The sequence below is a fragment of the Trichosurus vulpecula genome, chromosome 9, assembly GCF_011100635.1.
Source record: "Trichosurus vulpecula isolate mTriVul1 chromosome 9, mTriVul1.pri, whole genome shotgun sequence".
NCBI classification, from domain to species: Eukaryota; Metazoa; Chordata; class Mammalia; order Diprotodontia; family Phalangeridae; genus Trichosurus; species Trichosurus vulpecula.
In genome coordinates, this window is record NC_050581.1 from 112291505 (window position 1) to 112312479 (window position 20975).

At 36.8% G+C, this 20975-nt stretch overlaps 1 protein-coding gene across 1 annotated transcript in view; it reads left to right on the top strand.

Moving 5' to 3' along the window:
- The window catches only part of SMARCC1 (SWI/SNF related, matrix associated, actin dependent regulator of chromatin subfamily c member 1), a 206842-nt gene that overhangs the window by 112018 nt on the left and 73849 nt on the right, over positions 1–20975 (top strand). Inside the window, exon 19 of the mRNA XM_036737909.1 lies at positions 1757–1816. Coding sequence (XP_036593804.1) covers positions 1757–1816 — 60 coding nt within the window. The remainder of the gene's footprint in view (positions 1–1756; positions 1817–20975) is intronic.

Consider the following 20975-nt stretch of genomic DNA (forward strand, 5'->3'; position numbering starts at 1 on the left):
TTCAAGGAATAGTAGAGTTGTTTTGTGGTATTATATGCTATCAAGATAGGTGCATTTGAGGAAATTGATGAACTACAGCAGGAGAAAGAACTTGGTTGAGATGATTTATTTGGATGAGGATCAGTGGAGTAGGAATACATAAAAATATGAAGGATCTGATTTGTCTCAACTCCTGGAATGGGAATGTTCTTCACCAACGAAGATCATAACCCGTATGACTTAATAGATTAGTTATAGGGAGTTTCCTGAGTTATGTGTCCATTCTAAATTTATGTAGTTGGTAAGGGGCAGAGGCACCATTTGATCTCAGGTCATCCTGCCTCACAGAGGAAAAAACAGGAGTGATAATTGTGAGAGGAACATATTACAGACCACCATGTGGTTAGGAGGAAGAAATATTTGATACCTTTGGCAAATATCATTCATCTGGTATTGAGGCATAAGAGAGTAATAACAGACTTTCTTTACTTAAAAATCTTTTGGTGTTCTACTTCTGGCATATACAGAGCAGATGTAAATTTTGACCTAAGTTGCTGACACTTCACATTTCAGACCAGAAGCTGCAAGGAGAACTACTATTCTGGACCTGATTCTGACAAAAATAATGTCCTGGTTGGTGTTGAGAAATAAAAAGTTTTTTTTGTGGGAATGCACATATCTTCTTAGAGAGTACTATAAGCCAAAGACAGGAATATTGGGTAATTTTTAATACCATTTTCATAAGGTTTAGAGAAAAGATAGGTCTGATAACGTGACAGCAAAAATTGCTCAAGCGGAATAAGAAATGATTTTGATGGAAAAGAAAAGGCTAACCTTGTTTTTGAACACCTGGGAACATAAGAAGTGAACCTTAGACTTAATTACAATAGGGACCTTTGGGACATACATAAAAGATGTAAATAGGGACATGTAATTTCCTTCAAATATCAAAAATTTCACAGGATCTCATAAGAGTAACGTTGGAAACGATATATCCTTCCCAGGCTGTAGGCTTAATACAATAAGGGAGAAATAAGTATCATAAATGGAGGTTTGCAAAAATGATTAAGATAGCAAAACAGGGTTCTTTACGTAAGTATTTTTCTTACATATTTTCTTACAGTTTAGTTGTACCATTTCTAAGTAGTAAAGCCAGGCTTCTGAATGAGTTCCCTTTCATTGTGGAGGTGTTCTAATTCAGTAACCACTAATTAGGGATATTTTATATTTGATAACATGCATTTGTTCAAAAGTTGGACTATCTGGTTGCAGGCTCTCTTCATGATAAGATTTCAACATATTATTACTTTGAGATACTAAGGGCCTAGAATTTTACCTTACATGTGTGACTTAACCTGAAATGGGTAGACATCTTCCCAAAGATAAAAATAAGAATGACTGTTATTATATATGAGGGATTAAGATTTCTGAAGATTTGGCAGGTTCCTTTCACATTTAGTTTATTTGTTACTTGTAATTTTTGTATTCTTTTGGAGTATGTTATCTATTTGTCTAGAGGTTTTTTATCCTTCTATATCACTTTAAGATTCACTGACTGTTGGTTGATCATGTATTCATGACTTTTTTCTCTGCTTTTTCTTCTTAAATTCATAAGCTGAAATGTTTAAATCCAGAGCTAAAATACAGTGTAATATTTGCTTAAAATAGCAGTGTCTTTTTTGGAATTGAGTTTCTTAAAGGGCTGCCTTCGTGTACTTTTAAAAAAAAAAAAGGCAAACCATACCTGATCCTTTTCCCCCCCTTTTGTCTAATAAAGAGTAAAGGAGCCAGTGCTGGAAGAGAATGGACTGAACAGGAGACACTGCTGCTTTTAGAGGTGAGTAATTTTCTCAGAAAAACTGAGAAGTCACCTAGGTTTGAATGACAATCTAGTACCTGTTTTTGTTAAATGTGTGAGGTGGATTTTTATAATATTGACCTAAAATTTTGAGGTGGGTTTTTTTCTTTTGACTTAAAAATTTCTCATTCTGGGTTATGATGAATGAGTATCTCATTGACCTTTAAAATTTAATTTCAGTCTAGATCATACAGCTAAGCTGCTTCCACTCTTCACTTACTAAAACGGTGCCATTATTTTAGCATGGCAGTAACAATAAAATTGAAGAATGGTCACACCATTTTCCCTCTTACTAGAGAAGTCTGGGACTGATCTAAGCCTATATTTAGGGTTTTAGCAGACCTCTGGAGATTCTTGCAATATATAATCAATAAAGAGCTGTATAATCAGGCTTACCTCCAAAAGGCAGTTAATACACAAGGTATCAATTGCACAGATATCTTTGGTATGAGCAATCAAATTCTGTCTTAAGGTGCAACATAGTTGTATTGATTAATTTCACTTCTGTAAAGAAAAAAGAACATTATAGTCTTCAAGTGTCTATCATGTCTGAAAAAGGAGCGTTTGTCCTTAGAGTCTAGCAGCCAGTATCACTAAGTTTTTCTCTCTTGTACATCCATGTCTTTTATTTTGGCTCTTTTTTTCTCTACCCTTCTATGCTTTCCCCTTCCCTTTCCCTTTATTCTTCATTTCTTTCCCTGCTTTTGTGCCTGTTCTTCAATGCCCACCCGTGTAAGGGATAGAGAAATTGGAATAGAGATAGAGAAAATGACAGAGCTATTGTTTTTGTTTTGGCTGTTCCTGTAGAAGAAAAACATAGCAGTCTAATACTCTAAGCTTTACAATGATCATATTTCCTCACCTGTCGCTGAAATCTGGGAAATGGTTAATTTCTTTTTTAAAACATGCGTTTTAACTGACAGGTGTTAACCTTTGCATAAACAAAGAAAATAAAAGGCTTCCCAATGTAACTATTTACCATCAACATCTTTCTGTTTAGACTTTGCTTAGCAGTAAGAAAAGGAATATGGAGTAGTAGGGAAGAATAATAGAATGAGTCATGACCAATACTAAATTATACTTAATAACAAAATGATTTATCTTTTATGTCCTTGGTTATGTATTGATATCTGTCTTTATACATTTATATTTTTATGTACTTAAAACCATTTAGAATTGACAGTTTTTCACTTGGAATATATTACGATGTCTAAAGAAGAAACTTAAAGTAAATATACATAATTCGTATCCGAAAGCTTAAAACACATGACTTTAGCTCTCAGTATATCTGAGATGATCCCATTGCATATTTGTATTTTCTTTGAAATTATTTTCTGTTTTTATAGAAGATACTGACAATAACAGAGAAATTGCTAATAATTGGCGTTGGCAGAGCTCTTTAATGTTGGCAAGATACTTAATATATATAGATATAGATAGATAAACAGATATCTATATATATATAGAGATCTAATTTGAACCTATGAGATAAATACTGAAGTCATGATTATTCTCACATTATAGATGAGAAAACTGTGCTTAAATTATATAGATTAATAAAAGTAGCAGATACCTAGTCCAAGTTCTTCCTGATTTTAACTATATTACTTCACTATAATAGTAAGGTACCTTTCTGAGTTAGTTTGTTCTGACATTTGAAACAGATTATTTCTCCATAGCAAATAAAGTTACCACTTAGACATTTTGTAAAAAATTTTAGGCAGGCATTCCTGTTCTTTGTTCTAAGCAGTTGGAAAATTTTCTGTTTGTTGTATGCAGCTAAGTATTGATACTATTTTGTTTTATATACAAAGCTATGAAAATTTCATACATTCTTGCATCCTGTCAGTAGTGAATGATTCAGTGAATGGATGGAAAATCGCTTGCTATGTGCTAGTATTGTGCTTGGAGTAAATACAGAAATGGAAAAAAGAGATTTGTCCAGCCTTTCATGGGAGCTCATGCTCAAATTGGGGAAAGCTACCTGAAAGTTCAGCTTTAGAGTGAGTGGAAAGGCAGGAGTGGGCAGATTGCAAGACCCTGGGGTTTTCCGCATATATCAGTAGCTCTCATGACGTTGCTGGGGGTCTGGAGGCATTTTGGAGGGTAACTGGAAAAGTCAATGCCCCTCCATCACAGAGAAGCTTATATTTGTCTCAGAGCTCTCATAGGCGTGTGAACAGTCATTTTGCTTTGTTCTCCCAAGGACACCTTTTTGGGCATCACTTGGCCTCTGGGTAATGGGGTTAGGGAAGTGGTTTGCAGAGTTGTGTGTCCTGGCATGCCATGAAAGTATCTGAGGAAGCTTTCGTTGTCTAGGGCCTAAAGAAGATGTCCCTTTTTTATTACTTATGCTCACACCATGCATCTTATCATCATTTGTGACTCAAGTCCCATTCCATGTTGGCTGGAGAAGTTGTGTACAGTGAACAGGAAACCGTGCCAAGGCTACTTTTCAAACTTGGGGGATGGAGGGATTTGGGTGATACTCATACTCTGAAGGGTACATACTGTGCTTCCTTTTGAAAGCTATCATTATTGGCAATAAAAGAGCAGATGTGTGTCCTGTCTCTCTTTCACTGTCTTTGGCTGTCCTTTAGGAGCAGTGTCCTAATAAACAAACAGTACTCCTGGCACAGTGCATAGAGTAAGTGCTGGACCTAAAGTCAAGAAGACCTGAGTTTAAATTTGGAATCAGTCACTTACTAGCTGTGAGACCCTGGGCAAGTCCCTTAACCTCTACCTCAGTTTCTTCAAGTGTAAAATGAGGATAATAACAGCACCTACCTCCTAAGGTTGTTGAGAATCAAATGAGATAACACAGTCAGTTCTCAACTTTTGCAGAGATAAAGTCCCTAGAAAATGACACAAAAGTCAAAAACATGATTGGTGATCTAATGAACCTATAGGAAATTGTGGGGGGGGGGGGGGTTAGGTTTCAAGAACTTCCAAAAACTATGATCTTTCACTTTTGATTGCTGAAAATACACTTTTCTGTAAACTATTCTTTATTTTAAAAACTGCTAATTCTGACACTATTTGCACTTTTCCCAACATAGTAACCATGAAATAACCTATAAAATGCAGTACACAGAATAAAATTGATAACATGAAAAACATTTTTTCTTGCTAGTAATTCTCTAGAATTCTGTGATCTTTCGTGCTAATATATCAATTAAAAATTATTTCAAACAATATTTACTTTTCATACCACATGAAATCTACAGTACCATAAATACTATATAGCAAATAAAATTAAAACTTTAATCTTAACCTTCCACTGTGTCAGATAACAGTGTGAGACATTGTACTGTATGTTATACTGTTGTAAACCTCTCTACCTTGGCCACCCTCTAAAGACCAAGGGAGAAGTTGGTAGGATTTTAGTTACTGCTGAGGTCTACACGTCGCCTCTGATGCTCTGTTCTTCACAGCTAATAGATGACATTGGAGAACATGAAGGACATACCAGCTTGAAATGATGTTAGTGATTCTTGCTTCGTGTGCTTGATTTCCAGAGCATGGGAGAATAGCAGAGGCTGTGATAGATGATTGGCAGCCCTAATGTCTCTTGCCATCTGGTTGATTATGTCAGGTTACCCTACTAGGATAGTATGTACTCCACAATGTTGCATGCATCCTGCTTCTCATTTTTTTCCTCCACAGTGCATAGCTGTAAATGTGCACAGTTACCAATGCAAAACTGAAAGTGAGGTTACTAATAAAATCATGTGCTTGCTTGAGGTTGGGAAAGGTAAATGTTGAGGTTTGACTATAATTGTAAGTTGTTTAATGCAATGTGTAGAACTTAGTGGAAATGTTTATTCCCTTTCTTACTGACTATGGTGGCTGTATCAAACTCCTTTTCTCAGTTTCCCTCTTCAGAGGTCTGTGTACACATGCCTACTTTTTCCTGACCTTGGGAAGGCAGACCACTATCTTTTAAATACTGAAATTACTTTCCTCTGTGCCACTTATGTGCCCCATGGTAAGGCCCCTCCACCACAGTGTACCTGATTTATACAATCTATCATTGATCTATAACTCTCTTGTTGACCTTTTTTCTACATTTGCTTGGAAATCTCTTGTGTCCAAGCTCTCCCACTCCTCCAGCAGCCAGTTGACCCCAGAGATTTCATTTCCTTCCTCTTCCTTCCCTGTCCCCAACCCCCACAAGATAAGTAGATCTTTCAAGGACCAGATCCTCCAAACTTCTATTCTAAGGTCATCCACATCGCACTTTGCTGCTCATCTCTCTTCATTCATACGAACATTCCTAAGTGAAATCTCCTCACACTTTGAAAGGAATGCCTCCTTCCTTTCCCCCTTTACACTCTTTTCCCTTTCCTCACCCTTCCTCTGTTGGCTCTTCTCTTTTTAAGACCAGAGAGGTTACCTTCCTCTCATTGCTAACTTATTATTCCACATCCCTACTTTTATTTACCTTCCCATGTTGTAATGTAATTCCAGAAAAGAATCATTTACCAGTAGGCAGGCTGTTGCCAGATTCTCTCCATAATATCCCTTGTCCATCTCTTCACTGTTAATTAGAGGAGATTTCCTACTTCACCTGTTTCCTTGTGTACATTTAGAAAGAAATCTCTTACTAATCCCTCTGTTACTCTTGCTGTCAATATTTATTCAGTCCTGCATTTCTGTTGTTTGAGAGGCATAATCTTTTCAGTTCTGGTTTTCTTTCGAAAAATTTTTCAAGCATTTATTTATTTTTGAATGTCTATCTTTTGTCTTATGTGATTAAGATCATATTTGCAGGGCAGGTCGCCCTGGGTTGCATCCCATGTTCTGTTGCCCTTCAGAAGACCACCTTGTTTTTTGAGTGTTTGCTAAATAGTCTGTGTGTCTTTGAGTTTGTAGCCTTAAAGTTTTTTTTTTTTTCCTCTGGAGGTCATCTGTGAATTCTCTTAAATTGTAATTTCATCTGTTTAGAAGTTCTGGGCAGTTCCCTTCTATCAGTTCCTTCATTATAGTGTTAAATGTTTTTTGTCCTCTTGCATTTTGGGAGACCTAAAATCCTTAGCTTGCAGGGGCAGAGCCAAGATGGCCGCATGAAGGCAGCGTCTTACCGGAGCTCTCTCACAAGGTCTGTCAGATTCCCATAAAAAAGTGAATTTGAGCAGATTTGAGAGAGTCAGAAACCGCGAGCAGTCTGCGTGAGGCAAATTTCTGAGCCGGGAGAGTCTGAAAGGCAGGAGGCACGAACCTGTAGGCTCGGAGAGTGCTCGGTGCGGAGCTGTTCCAGAACAAGGCGGAAGCGGCTGGCCGGGAAATCCACGTGGGAGACGGGCTGGGAGAAAGCTGGGCGCCCGAAACCTGCGGAGATCCCCAGGACTCCCAACACAGGACGGCAGTCTGTGGATGCCACGAGAGGCAGCGCAACGCCACCCATGACACACCGTCTCCAGAGGTTTGCTGCCCAAACGTATTAAACGCTGCTTCTTGAACTTCCGGGAGTTCTTAATGTCCAGGTAAACAGCTCTAATCCCTCCCCTCCCCACCTAGAGAATGGGGGGGGGGGGAAGAACGCTGGAACTGAGCAGAAAGTAGTGGGGCTTCAGTGGTCAAATAGCAGAATTTCATTAGTCCCATAGGGGCAGATTCGGCAGGGGTCAACGCCAGGAGCCCAGACGTAACCTTGCTCCCCCAGGGGAAGTGCCAGACATCAGCTCAAACAACAAACAGCTGAGACCATTGCTGAAAAGCAAGTGCTGGAGAGCTCCCACAGGGAGTGGGAGCCAGACCCCTCCCCCACACCTCAGGATACTGAAGGTTATAATTCTAGACTCACAACCCCAGAATAAGAAAGCTGGGACAGAAAGCCCTGAGGCCCACAGATAGAAATTTGTTGTAAAGCCAGCAAAAGGCAAACCAACATGAAGAAGAACACAAAAAAACCGAGGACAATAGATTCTTTTTATGGAGACAGGCAGGATCAAAATACAAATATGGAAGAAGAAAAGTAATGATACGGTAGATACATCAGATACCTTAAAAGGTAATATGAACTGGTCTCCAGCCCAAAAAGCACTGCTGGAAGAGCTAAAGGAGGATTTTAAAAACCAAATTAGGGAGCTAAAAGAAAATATGGAAAAAAAGATTGGCAAAATGGCTACGGAGATTCAGAATCTAGAGAGAGAAAATCACACCCTGAGAGGCAAGATCAACCAATTGGAAAAGGAGACTCAAAAGCAAAATGTAAACACTAACTCATTAAAAATTAGACTTGAGCAAGTGGAAGCTAATGAATCTATGAGGCACCAAGAAGTAATAAAACAAAACGTAAAGAATGAAAAAATAGAAAAAAATGTGAAATATCTGATTGGCAAAACAACTGATCTGGAAAATAGATCCAGGAGAGACAATTTGAGAGTTATTGGTCTACCGGAAATCCACGATGAAAAAAGGAGCCTTGACAGTATCTTCGAAGAAATTATCAAAGACAACTGCCCAGAGATCCTAGAACCAGAGGGCAAAATAGTCATTGAAAGAATTCACCGATCACCCCCTGAAAGAGATACCAAACTGAAAACACCAAGAAATATTATAGCCAAATTTCAGAGCAATTAACTCAAGGAGAAAATACTGCAAGCAGCCAAAAAGAAGCAATTCAAATATCGTGGAACTACAGTCAGGATCACGCAGGATCTCTCAGCTTCCACATTAAAAGACAGGAGAAATTGGAATATGATATTCCGAAGGGCAAAGGAGCTGGGACTACAACCAAGGATCAACTACCCAGCAAAACTAAGCATAATTTTCCAGGCAAGGCGATGGATATTCAATGAAATAAGGGAATTCCAGACCTTCCTGATGAAAAGGCCAGAACTCAATGGAAAATTTGATCTCCAAATACAAAACTCAAGAGAGACATAAAAAGGTAACCAGGGGGAAAAACCTCACAAACCTTATTAACCAATAAGGGTAGGTTGTTTACATCTTTATATGGGATTATATCATCTCATGTATGTTTCTTTATATATATATATATATATACACACACACACACACACACACAGGTCATTCTTGTGAATGGTACAGCTGTTATGACAATTGAAAGGGATATACATAGGTTGTGAATGCCTGTATAAATTGACTGATGTAAAGATATAAAATATAAGTAAGAGATATAAAGGGAGGGCTATGTGGGAAGCGGTAAGGAGGTAGTAGAAAAGGGTAAATTACACCAAATGAAGTGGCACAAAAACATATTATAGTAGAGTGAAAGAAGGGAGGGAGAAGAGCAGTATTTGAGCTTTACTGTCATCTGATCTAGTTCAAGAAGGGAATAACATACTCTGATAAGTTTAGAAATCTAACTTGTCCTACGGGAAGTGGGAGGGTAAGGGGGTTAAAAGGGAGGGGGGTGGTCAGAAAGGGGAGGAGAAGTAGCAAGTGGGTAACGGTAAGACAAGGGAGGGGAATAAAGAGGGAGGGGTAACTGAGGAAAGCGACGGTCAAAGGCAAAACTTTGTTGAGGAGAAGGGGAAAGGGAGAAATAAAAGCATAAACAGGGGGAATTAGGATGGAGAAAAAGACACAGATAGAAATCATAACCCTGAACGTGCAGGGGATGAACATTCTCACAAAACAGAAGCAGATAGCAGAATGGATTAAAAACCATAATCCTACAATATGCTGTTTACAAGAAATGCATTTGAAACAGGGGGATACGCATAGGGTAAAGGTAAAAGGCTGGAGTAAAATATATTGTGCCTCAGCTAAAGTAAAAAAAGCAGGTGTAGCAATCCTAATCTCAGACAAAGCAAAAGTAAAGATAGATTCAATTAAAAGAGATAAGGAAGGACATTATATCCTGCTAAAAGACACCATAAACAATGAAGCAATATCATTGCTTAACATATATGCACCAAGTGGTAAGGCATACAAATTCTTAGAGGAGAGGTTAAGGGAGTTACAGGAAGAATTAGACAGCAAAACTATAATATTGGGAGACCTCAACCTCCCCCTTTCTGAACTTGATAAATCTAACTTCAAAATAATTAAGAAAAAAGTTAAGGAGGTAAACAGAATTTTAGAAAAGGCACATATGATAGACCTCTGGAGAAAACTGAATGGGGATGAAAGGGAATATACTTTCTTCTCAAAAGTACATGGCACATACTCAAAAATTGACCATGTATTAGGGCATAAAAACCTCACAATCCAGTGCAGAAAAGCAGAAGTAGTCAATGCATCCTTTTCAGATCATGATGCAATAAGAATCATTTTTAATAAAGTACCATGGAAAAATAAGCTAAAAACTAATTGGAAACTAAATAATTTAATTCTAAAGAATGAGTGGGCCAAAGAACAAATCAGAGAAACAATAATTTCATTCAAGAGAATGACAATAATGAAACAACATACCAAAACTTATGGGATGCAGCAAAAGCAGTTCTTAGGGGAAGTTTTATATCCCTAAATGCCTACATGAATAAAATAGGGAAAGAGGAGATCAATGATCTGGGCATACAGCTGAAAAAGCTAGAAAAAGAGCAAATTGAAAACCCCCAATTAAATACCAAATTAGAAATAATGAAAATCAAAGGAGAGATGAATAAAATTGAAACCAAGAAAACTATTGAATTAATAAATAAAACAAAGAACTGGTTTTATGAAAAAACCAATAAGATTGATAAACCTTTGGCCAATTTGATTAAAAAAAAGAAAGAAGAAAATCAAATTACCAGTATCAAAAATGAAAAGGGTGAGGTCACCTCTAATGAAGAGGAAATCAAAACAATAATTAGGAATTATTTTGCCCAACTGTATGCCCATAGATTTGACAACCTTAGAGATATGGATGAATATCTACAAAAACATAAACTGCCCAGGCTAACAGAGAAGGAAGTGAAATTTCTTAATAACCCCATCTCAGAAAAAGAAATTGAGCATGCCATCAATGAACTCCCTAGGAAAAAATCTCCAGGGCCAGATGGTTTTACATGTGAATTCTATCAAACATTTAAAGAACAACTAATTCCAATACTTCGTAGACTATTTGGGAAAATAGGTGAAGGAGGAGTCCTACCAAATTCTTTTTATGACACAAATATGATACTAATACCCAAACCAGGTAGAGTCAAAACAGAGAAAGAAAATTATAGACCAATTTCTCTAATGAATATTGATGCAAAAATTTTAAATAAAATATTAGCAAAAAGATTGCAGCAACTCATTACGAGAATAATACACTATGACCAGGTAGGATTTATTCCAGGAATGCAAGGCTGGTTCAATATTAGAAAAACGATTAGCATAATTGACTACATCAACAACAAAACTAGCAGAAACCATATGATCATCTCAATAGACGCAGATAAAGCCTTTGACAAAGTACAACACCCATTCCTATTAAAAACACTAGAAAACATAGGAATAAGTGGAACCTTCCTCAAAATTATAAATAGCATCTACCTAAAACCATCGACAAGCATTATTTGTAATGGGGATAAGCTAGATGCATTCCCAATAAGATCAGGGGTGAAACAAGGATGTCCATTATCACCCCTATTATTCAATTTGGTACTAGAAACGTTAGCTGTAGCAATAAGAGAAGAAAAGGAAATTGAAGGAATTAGAATAGGAAAAGAAGAAACTAAATTATCACTTTTTGCAGGTGATATGATGATTATCTAGAGAATCCTAGAGAATCAAGTAAAAAACTACTTGAAATAATAAAAAACTTTAGCAAAGTTGCAGGATATAAAATAAACCCACATAAATCCTCAGCATTCCTGTACATTACTGACAAAGCCCAACAGAAAGAGATAGAGAAATTCCATTCAGAGTTACTGAAGGCACTATAAAATATTAGGGAGTCTATTTGCCAAGACAAACCCAGGTCTATATGAACATAACTATGATATACTTTTCACGTGCATAAAATCAGATCTAAATAAATGGGAAAATATCAGTTGCTCATGGTTAGGCCGAGCTAATATAATAAAAATGACAATTTTACCTAAATTTATCTATTCAGTGCCATACCAATGGAACTACCAAAAAATTATTTTACTGAGCTGGACAAAATAATAACAAAATCCATTTGGAAAAACAAGAGGTCTGGAGTATCTAGGGTATTAATTAAAAGACATGCTAGAGAAGGTGGCTTAGCCACACCAGATATTAAACTGTACTGCAGAGCAGCAGTCATCAAAACTGCCTGGTACTGGTTAAGAAACAGGGATGTGGATCAGTGGAATAGGATAGGTACACAAGTAGGAGAAATCAACAAGTTTAGCAATCTACTCTTTGATAAACCCAAAGAGGCCAGCTTCTGGGCTAATAATTCACTATTTCACAAAAACTGTTGGGAAAATTGGAAAATGGTAGGGCAAAAACTGGGCATAGCCCAATATCTTACACCATATACCAAAATAAGGTCAAAATGGGTTCATGATTTAGGAGTAAAAGCTGATACTCTAAGTAATTTGGGAAAGCAAGGAATAGTTTACTTATCAGATTTATGGAAAAGTAAAGAATTCATTTCCCAACAAGAGATAGAGAGCATTACAAAATGCAAAATGGATAATTTTGGTTATGTCAAATTGAAATGTTTTTGTACAAAAAAAAGCCAATGCAACAAGAATTAGGAGGGAAGCAGAAAATTGGGAGAAAATCTTTGCAACTAGTATCTCTGATAAAGGCCTCATCTCTAAAATATACAGGGAACTGAGCCAAATATATAGGAATACAAGCCATTCCCCACTTGAGAAATGGTCAAAGGATATGAACAGGCAGTTTTCAGAGGAAGAAATTAAAGCTATCTATAGGCGTATGAAAAAATGCTCTGGATCACTACTGATTAGAGAAATGCAAATCAAAGCAACTCTTAGATACCGCATCTCTCCTGTCAGATTGGCTAAAATAACAAAGCAGGAAAATGATAAATGCTGGAAAGGATGTGGGGAAATAGGAACATTGTTGCATTGCTGGTGGAGTTGTGAGCTGATGCAGCCATTTTGGAGAGCAGTTTGGAACTATGCCCAAAGGGCTATAGAAATGTTCATACCCTTTGACCCAGCAATACCACTTCTAGGGTTGTATCCCAAAGAAATCACACAAGCAGGAAAAGGACCCATATGTACAAGGCTATTTATAGCAGCTCTTTTTGTGGTAGCCAAGAATTGGAAATCAAAGGGATGCCCATCAATTGGGGAATGGCTGAACAAGCTGTGGTATATGAAGGTGATGGAATACTATTGTGCCATAAGAAATGGGGATGATACAGACTTCATAACAACCTGGAAAAACCTACACAACATAATGCTGAGTGAGCGGAGCAGAGCCAGGAGAACGTTGTGCACAGCCACAGATATATGGATCCCGTGAGGACCAACCCTGACATACTGTGCTCTTCTCAGCAACCTAAGGGGCAAGGACAACTCCAGGGGATTCAAGATGGAGAATGCTGTCTTCATCCAGAGAAAGAACTGTGAAGTTTGAATACAGATCGAGGCGCACTACATGCTCGCCTTTTTTGCTTCTCTTTTGTTTTTGTTTTTGGGTTTGTTTTTTTTTGGTTCTGTTTCTTCTTTCGCATGATTCATTCCATTGGTCAAAATTCTTCTCCACGACTTGACTAGTGCATAAATTAATTCAATGCAAAGTTACACAGGACAGTTATATGAGCTTCCATGCTGTCTTGGGGAGGGAGGGGAGAAAATCTGGAACTCAAAACTATATAGAACCATGTGTGGTAAACTAAAAATAAATAAATTAATTTAAAAAAAAATCCTTAGCTTGCCTCTGCTCATCCTGTCTTTGATATCTGTATGTTTTGTTTGTGTAGTGAGCATATATAAGTTTTAAATGTTATTGACTTTTGCTCCTCTTCTAGGTTGTCCTTCACTTATGTATATTTGTATTTTCTTTTTTGTTTCTTTTATGAAGCTTGCCTTTGTAGATTCAAGTTTTTCTCCCTTGCTCATTATTTTTGCTGTGAAGGACATAAATTATACTCTAATAATTTTCATTTCTCTTTTAAACCACTCAGGAGCAGAATGTTGTGGTTCCATGTTCTTCTCAAAGTGCACAGGGACCTCTGTCCTATCAAGTGTTGAATCATTTTTTATTAGTTTTGCAGTGTGTTCTAAGAAGCCTAAAATTGTTTACTAGATCTAGAGGCCTTATTTGCTTTCATTGCTACTGTTTTCCTTTTGATTTATATATTTATGTTCAAGGTCTTTTCTTCTACTTGAAATTGTTGGTACTTGGAGTTTTTTTCCTCCTTTTATTTTTCCTAGATTTCACTTTCCGATTATGGTTTCCATAGGGGCTGCATCTCAAAGCATCTCAGCCTTCTCCCATACTGAACACTTCATAAGTTTCTGCTCTGCTCCAACTGACTGGTCAGATCTGGCTCCAGCTAGTTTTAGTTGAGTTTTGCACATTTTTTCACATGCAGAGTCCTGGGCGATGCGTCCCACTCCCTCTATTACTTAGTTCTGTGGCCTGGCACCAGCAGTTCAGAGACTGCTTTCCCTTACTTTGGCAGAACCTACTTTCTTTGACATTGATGCATTCTGTTTTTAGCCCCTCATAGGCTTATGCTCCTGAAGGGCTGTGGCCAAGCTATTTGTTGAGGCCTGAGCAAACTTCCACATCCTTGAGCTGAGGACCCAGTGGCTCTCAAAAGAGGGAGGAGGAAATGGGTACGGGGTTTTGATGTCAGTCTTTGTAGTGTCCTTGGGCCTGCTAGTATAGTCTTGCTGCCAGTAGTGTGGGAGGTAGTGGAGAGATGGGCTTAGGATCATTGAGCAGTAGTTCTGGTTTAGCAGGATTTAAAAAAAATCTTTGGGATTCTGGTTTTCTTAGACTATGGAAACAGCTGAATTTGTGTTATCTTTGGTGCACAATTCTTGTTTTGGAGAGATTTGAGAGGTGGAGATTAGATAAAAATGTCTAGTTTCCCATCTTGTTGCTCATGTGACCTGGAATTAAATAGTAAAAGAACTTATGACCTAAAACGGCCCTCTGAAGACCATCTGATCCAACCCATAGGACTACATTTTACAACATGTCTAACAAGCAGTACTTGGACAGCCTTTGCTTGAAGACCTTCAGGAGGAGGTACTTCCAAGTCAGCAACCTCTTGCTTTTAAACAGCTGACACTTTACCATAGAAATGCTAGGAGCAGAGCAGATGTCTGTACACAACACTGATCTAACCAAAGCCTTTGATACTGTTGGTCATGAGGGCCTGTGGCAACTCAAATTTTGGCAGAAATGTCAAAATTTGGTTGGCTGGAGAAGTTGATCAATATTATGCATGACAGCATGCTTGCACAGGTTCTGGATAATGGACTGCGTTCTCTTTCCCAGTCACCAGTGGAGTGAAGCAGGGCTGCATGTTTGCTCCCATGCTTTTTAGCATGATGTTTTCAGTGATGTTGAGACACAAAAACAGCATCAAGGTCAACTACCACCCTGGCAGTAAATTATTTAACTTGAAAAGGCTATAAGCCAAGACTAAAGTGGAGGGAGAGTTGGTGCGAATGATTGTCCACTCAATGCATCCTGTTAGGATGACATCTAACAAAGTGCAGGTCAGTTCTCTGCCCCTTGGGCTAATTTTGGTCTAACAGTAAACATCAAGAATAACATGGGTCCTCCACTAGCCAGCCCCACACCATCTATACCTAGAACCATTGGTTACAGCAAATGAAGAAGTTTTGAATACTGGGATAAGTTCACTTGCGTTCTCAGTATACTTTCCAGAGATGTACATCTACAGGTTAATGCGCTCATTGTCAGAACTAGTTCAGCGTTTGAGAGGCTCCAAATGAATGTGTGGGAAAGGTTATTAGGTCGCAAAGTCCACTGCAGAGAGCAAAACTCTGATGGGCTGGCCATGTTGTTTGAATGTTAAATGTGTATTTGAAAATGTTCACATGGTAGTCAGAAGAAGCAATACAAGGACATTCTCAAGGTCTCTCTGAAGAACTTTGGTACCAGTTGGGAGACATGGCACAGAATTGTCTAGCTTTGTGTACCTGCATCAAAGAAGCTGCTGTGTTCTATGAGCAAAGTGGTATAGCAGTCGCTCAAAAGAAATGTGAGGTCTGCAAATTTGGAGACATCTTCCTCCCAAATGATCATAGGGACTATTTGTGCCCAGCCTGTGTTCGAGCTTTTCGAGCTCATATTCCTGTGATCAGCCATAGCTGGACACACTGCACATTGATCCCAAAATTATGATGTCATTTTGTCCTTTTTTAGCATGAAGGGCAAACAACAACAACTTTATCTTAGATCTTTTGTTTTTCATGCTAATAAACACCTTCATTTCCTTCAACCAATCCCTGTATTGTAATTTCTCTTGGCCTTTAGCCATCTGGTTTGCCCTTCTTCCGCATGCCACTTCAAATTTATTTCCTAAAATGTAATAATAGTCCTCAGTAATACTCCAGATGTGTTTGGATTGGTCAGAAGTCAGCGTAACTATTATCTCTTTCACTCTGGGCACCATGTCTCTCTTAATGCAGCCTAGGATTTTAGTTTCCTTTTTGGCTGTCATGTCAGAGATGCCATGTGGTATAATAAATAAAGATCCTTCCTCAGCCTGAGAGGTAAGGAGACCTGGGTTCAAGTCCCACCTCTGAAACATGTAGGATGTGAGACTCTAGATAAGGCATTTAACTTTTTAGTGCTTAAGGCAACTCACTAAGACACTTTATGTTTTAGAAAAGGTGCCAGTTCACGTTGGTTAAAGACATTTCTTCATATGAGAGTTCCACATGCCAATGAAATCTTAGCTCTGTTCTCTATCCCTATCAATTGACATTTTATAGTTACTTAACACCTTACTTATTCTCTAGGTAGCCTATATTATTTACCTTCAATTTTTTTTATTCCCCCCAAATTAAAAAAAAATTGAACATATACTCATTTATATATATATACACACATACATATATATAATATACACACATTCATAAATCATATCATCGTACTACAGTAATAATAATTATGCTGTAATCCTTAAATAGAAACTGAAACGAAAACGAGGTAAAGATGAAAAATTATTATGAGTCAATAGGGATCCCACTGGTGTTTACTTACTAGGGAGCTGGTAAGACCTGAGAGTTAGGAAAATTTCTTTGGCAGCTATGTGGAGGATTTTGATTGGATTGGATTGGCTCTTAGAAAGCATAGCTTCAAGGACTCTTCAACAGCAGAAGAAAAGAGGAATCTAAATTAATTTACTTCATTCCTTAGAAATTGTGATTGATCAGAGTTCTAAAAATTTTCATTTATTTTTATTTATACATATGACAATATCATAAAATAAATTTAGAACCCTCGCTTTATAGTTACAAAAACAAATCATCATTGCCCATGCTTGAAAATGTATATTTCATTCTGCACTTGTCCTAATAATTTTATTCTTATCCCCAGTACAAGGTAGGTTTACCAACAGTTCTTTGAAGACATGATTGACATTTTTTTCAGTGTTATATCTTTTAATGGTTATTTTCCTTTACATTATTGTAGTTGTATAAGTTATGCCACTTGTTTTATTTACTTTGCTGTGCATCAAGTCTGAGTTTTTCAAATTAGTTTGTCAGTGTTCAATAATTTGTTTTTATATTTATATACCATATTATGTTTGCCCATTTACTGATGATGGAGACATACTTGTCTTTCCAATTGTTTGCAGCTTCAGAAAGTGCTGCTACATTTTTTTTTTCATATATGGGACCTTTGTCTCTACATATGACCTCAGGGTATATGCCTTGTGGTAGGTAGCAAGATGTCTTGGTGGATAGAGTGCTGCTTGGAATCAGGAAGACCTGAGTTCAAATCCAGTCCCAAATGCTTACTAGCTGTGTGACCCTGGGCAAGTCCCTTAAACTCTGTTTGCCTTAATCCACTGTAGAAGGAAATGTCAAACTAATCCGATATCTTTGCCAAGAAAACACCATTGAATGTATGCTCCACAGGGTCATGAAGAGTAGGATGTGACTGAACAACAAGAAGTATTGTTGATTCAAAGAGTATGTATAGTTAAGTCAGTTTTTTAGCAGAATTAAAACTTTTTTCCAGAATAATTGGACCAACTTCCTGTTTTATCAATAGTGTATTAGTATAGTTGTCTTCCCACAGCCATTCCAACATTTACCAAAATTTTTTTCCTTTGTTTTTCTTGCCAGTTGGTGGAGTATGAAGTGACTCTATATATGCCTTCATTAACTTGTGACTTGTTAACAGTTTTAAGACTTAATTTTAGTGCTGTTTTAATCCTTATTAACACATTGGAAGGTAGAATACTACAATGGAAAGGATGATGAAACTGGAGTCAGAAGACTTGGCTTCAAATCCCAGCTTAGCCACCTACTACCTCTGTTATCTTTTACACATCATGTAATAATCTTCATAAGTTTATAAAATGAAAGTGGATTATTTGACTTCTAGTATTTTTCCATCTATTAATTTAGTGATTCTTAGGACTTAATTTCATGCAGCCTATGCAAATTTCTGTGATTTTAAAAGTTAGTCTTAATCCTTATTCTCTTAGTTTATTACTGGGTGAGTCTATCGAAGTTCATTCACCTTTTCTCTTACTCTCTTTTGGCACAATACCTAGCTATGTTCCATCACACCATCTGGCTCTTCTCTCTGTTCGCATTCTAGAGGAAATACCAGCCTTTATGCTGACTTTTGCTTTGACATATTCTTCTCTCTCAGCTCTTTGAAAGCTTTTGTCAAATATAATGCTATTCCCTTCGTATCTAATTTGTTACCACAATACTGTTTTTCCTTAACTTTCCAATATTTCCTTTGAAACTTGCTTTAATCTCTCACTTCACTGTTAAATGTGTTCATTTCTTGAAAGAGACAGTACAAAATACATTACTTTCCATTTCATTCCTCTTCCATCATCCCTTATATTTCTCCTAATCCTGAAGAATACTTAAGTCATTGGTTTAAATATTAATACTTAGATGTCTCATACCATCTGATTCTTTAGCTGTTGGAATCTCATACCTGTTCTTTCCTAAGTTGTCACAATATGTAACTGAAGCTAAATTCTTTCTCTGTGTTGTCTTACACTGCCTGATAATAAATGCAGCTTGGATGAAGAAGGGAATGAATGATTCTTTTGTAATCTTCACAGTTCTTATAATCTTTATGACTTGTTACTTAGTTTTTCCTCATCTCATAGTTAACTTAGTTGATCAGATAAATGATCATAATAATGTTTGCTAGTGAATATGTGGTCAGAGAATTAGGAGGTGATTAGTTAAGTTGCCTTGGAGCGCAAGTTGTATCACCAACTAGTTTGAACTAATTTTAACCTTTTCTAATTTTTTCTTTTCACCCTGATATTCCTTATCTTGTATTGCTATAAAATCTTAAGTTGTGATCTTCTTTGTGATATTTTATATTCCTCCTCAGATTTTCCAACTAATAGAAAGAAAATTAACCTGTTTTCAACACAGGTCAAATAAAGCTCATTATCAGTGGAAAAAAAATTGGTTTTAAGCTCCCATCTTCATTGAGCAAATGGGGCAAAAGACATTGGTAGTATCTATATATTTCTCACTCTTAGATTTGATACTGCAATCCATCTCCTATTTTTTAACTGAATATTCTTTAGTCACATAGTTAGGAAATTGCAGTCATATCATCTACTGTGAATTATTAGTAGTCTTTGGGCATATGGACTCACACCTAGATAGTTTCTACTTCCCAGAGACCCCTTTGCATGAAGAAATACTGAGTAATTAATAAAATTCCTTCTAATTTTGATACCCTATTGCTTTTGCCCCTTTCCCTCATATTGCTAATTTATGAAGTGCATAAATTTCTAGACTTGGATACTTGCCTCAGAGCTTAGTAGCTGTGTGATTTAAACAAAACCTGAACCTTCTTTAGCCTTTGGTTTTCTCATCTGTAAAATGGTAATAACACTGTCACCTACTTCACAAAACTATTGTAAGAATCAAATGAGAAAATATATAAAGCCCTTGGGAAACTTTAATGGACTATGTAAGTGTTAGGTATTTTTGTTGTTATTTTACAGGCATCTTCTGTTAGCCCTTCAGATCCTTTCACCCCCAAAAAATTTTAGATCCGTGCTGTTCCTCCAACTTCTCCTTGTTCATTTTGAAGTAGATTACATAAAAAAGAAAACTATTTTATAAAAATTTCCAATACTGTTTGATACTCTAGAATCTAGACTTAGTAGGCTCCATTACTCTATTTTTGTGATGTTTCCATTAAAGCATGAAGTGATTGGGGAAAATATTTCATTAAATATAAAATTAAATAAGTTAATTTGGAATAATTTCAATTTCTGTTACACAGTCTGAAGATTATTAATGTAAAATGCTCTTTTAGATTCCTTCCAACTCCTAAAATTCTGTTATTCTAGTGAAGGAGAATTAGTACTTTTGTGTAAGGTCGAAGGCTTTGTGGGGAAGAGAATTGTTATGTTAAAATTTTAAGCTAAAAATATATTCTAAATTTCAAAGTTAAAGAGACTTTCACAGATTGTCTATTCTCCTAAATTACTTGAACTTAGTATACTATAGACTGTGTACTCTTGGATAGGTTCTAGGACCTCTTGAGTAAAGCATCCCTAATTCACTTAAAAATTTTTTTTAAATTTAAAGCATTTTCCCCTCACTTTACCTTGCTCCCATTGAAAAAAGAAACAAAACTTTCTTAATCAATAGTAATAGTGAAGTAAAATATCCTTGATATTGGCCATGTCTTAAAATATGTCTCATTCTGCATCCTGAATCTTTCATCTCCTTGTGACAAGAGGTAAGTTGCATTCTTTATCACCACTCTTATAAAATCAGAGTTGTCTTTGCACTGATGAGTGTTCTTAAACCTTTCAAAATAGTTTTTCTTTACAGTGTTACCATTTTTGTATATATTATTCACCAGTTACTGCTTATTTCACTTTTAATCATTTTACACAGGTCTTAGCAGATTTCTATAAAATCATTCCCATCATTATTCCAAATTATTTCATTACATTTATATACATAATTTGCTTAGTTATTCTCTAGTTGGTGAACGCCCCTGTTTTCCTGTTATCTCCCACTACAAAAAGAACTGATATAATTTTTTTTTTCGAGGGGGGAAGGCAGGGCAATTGGGG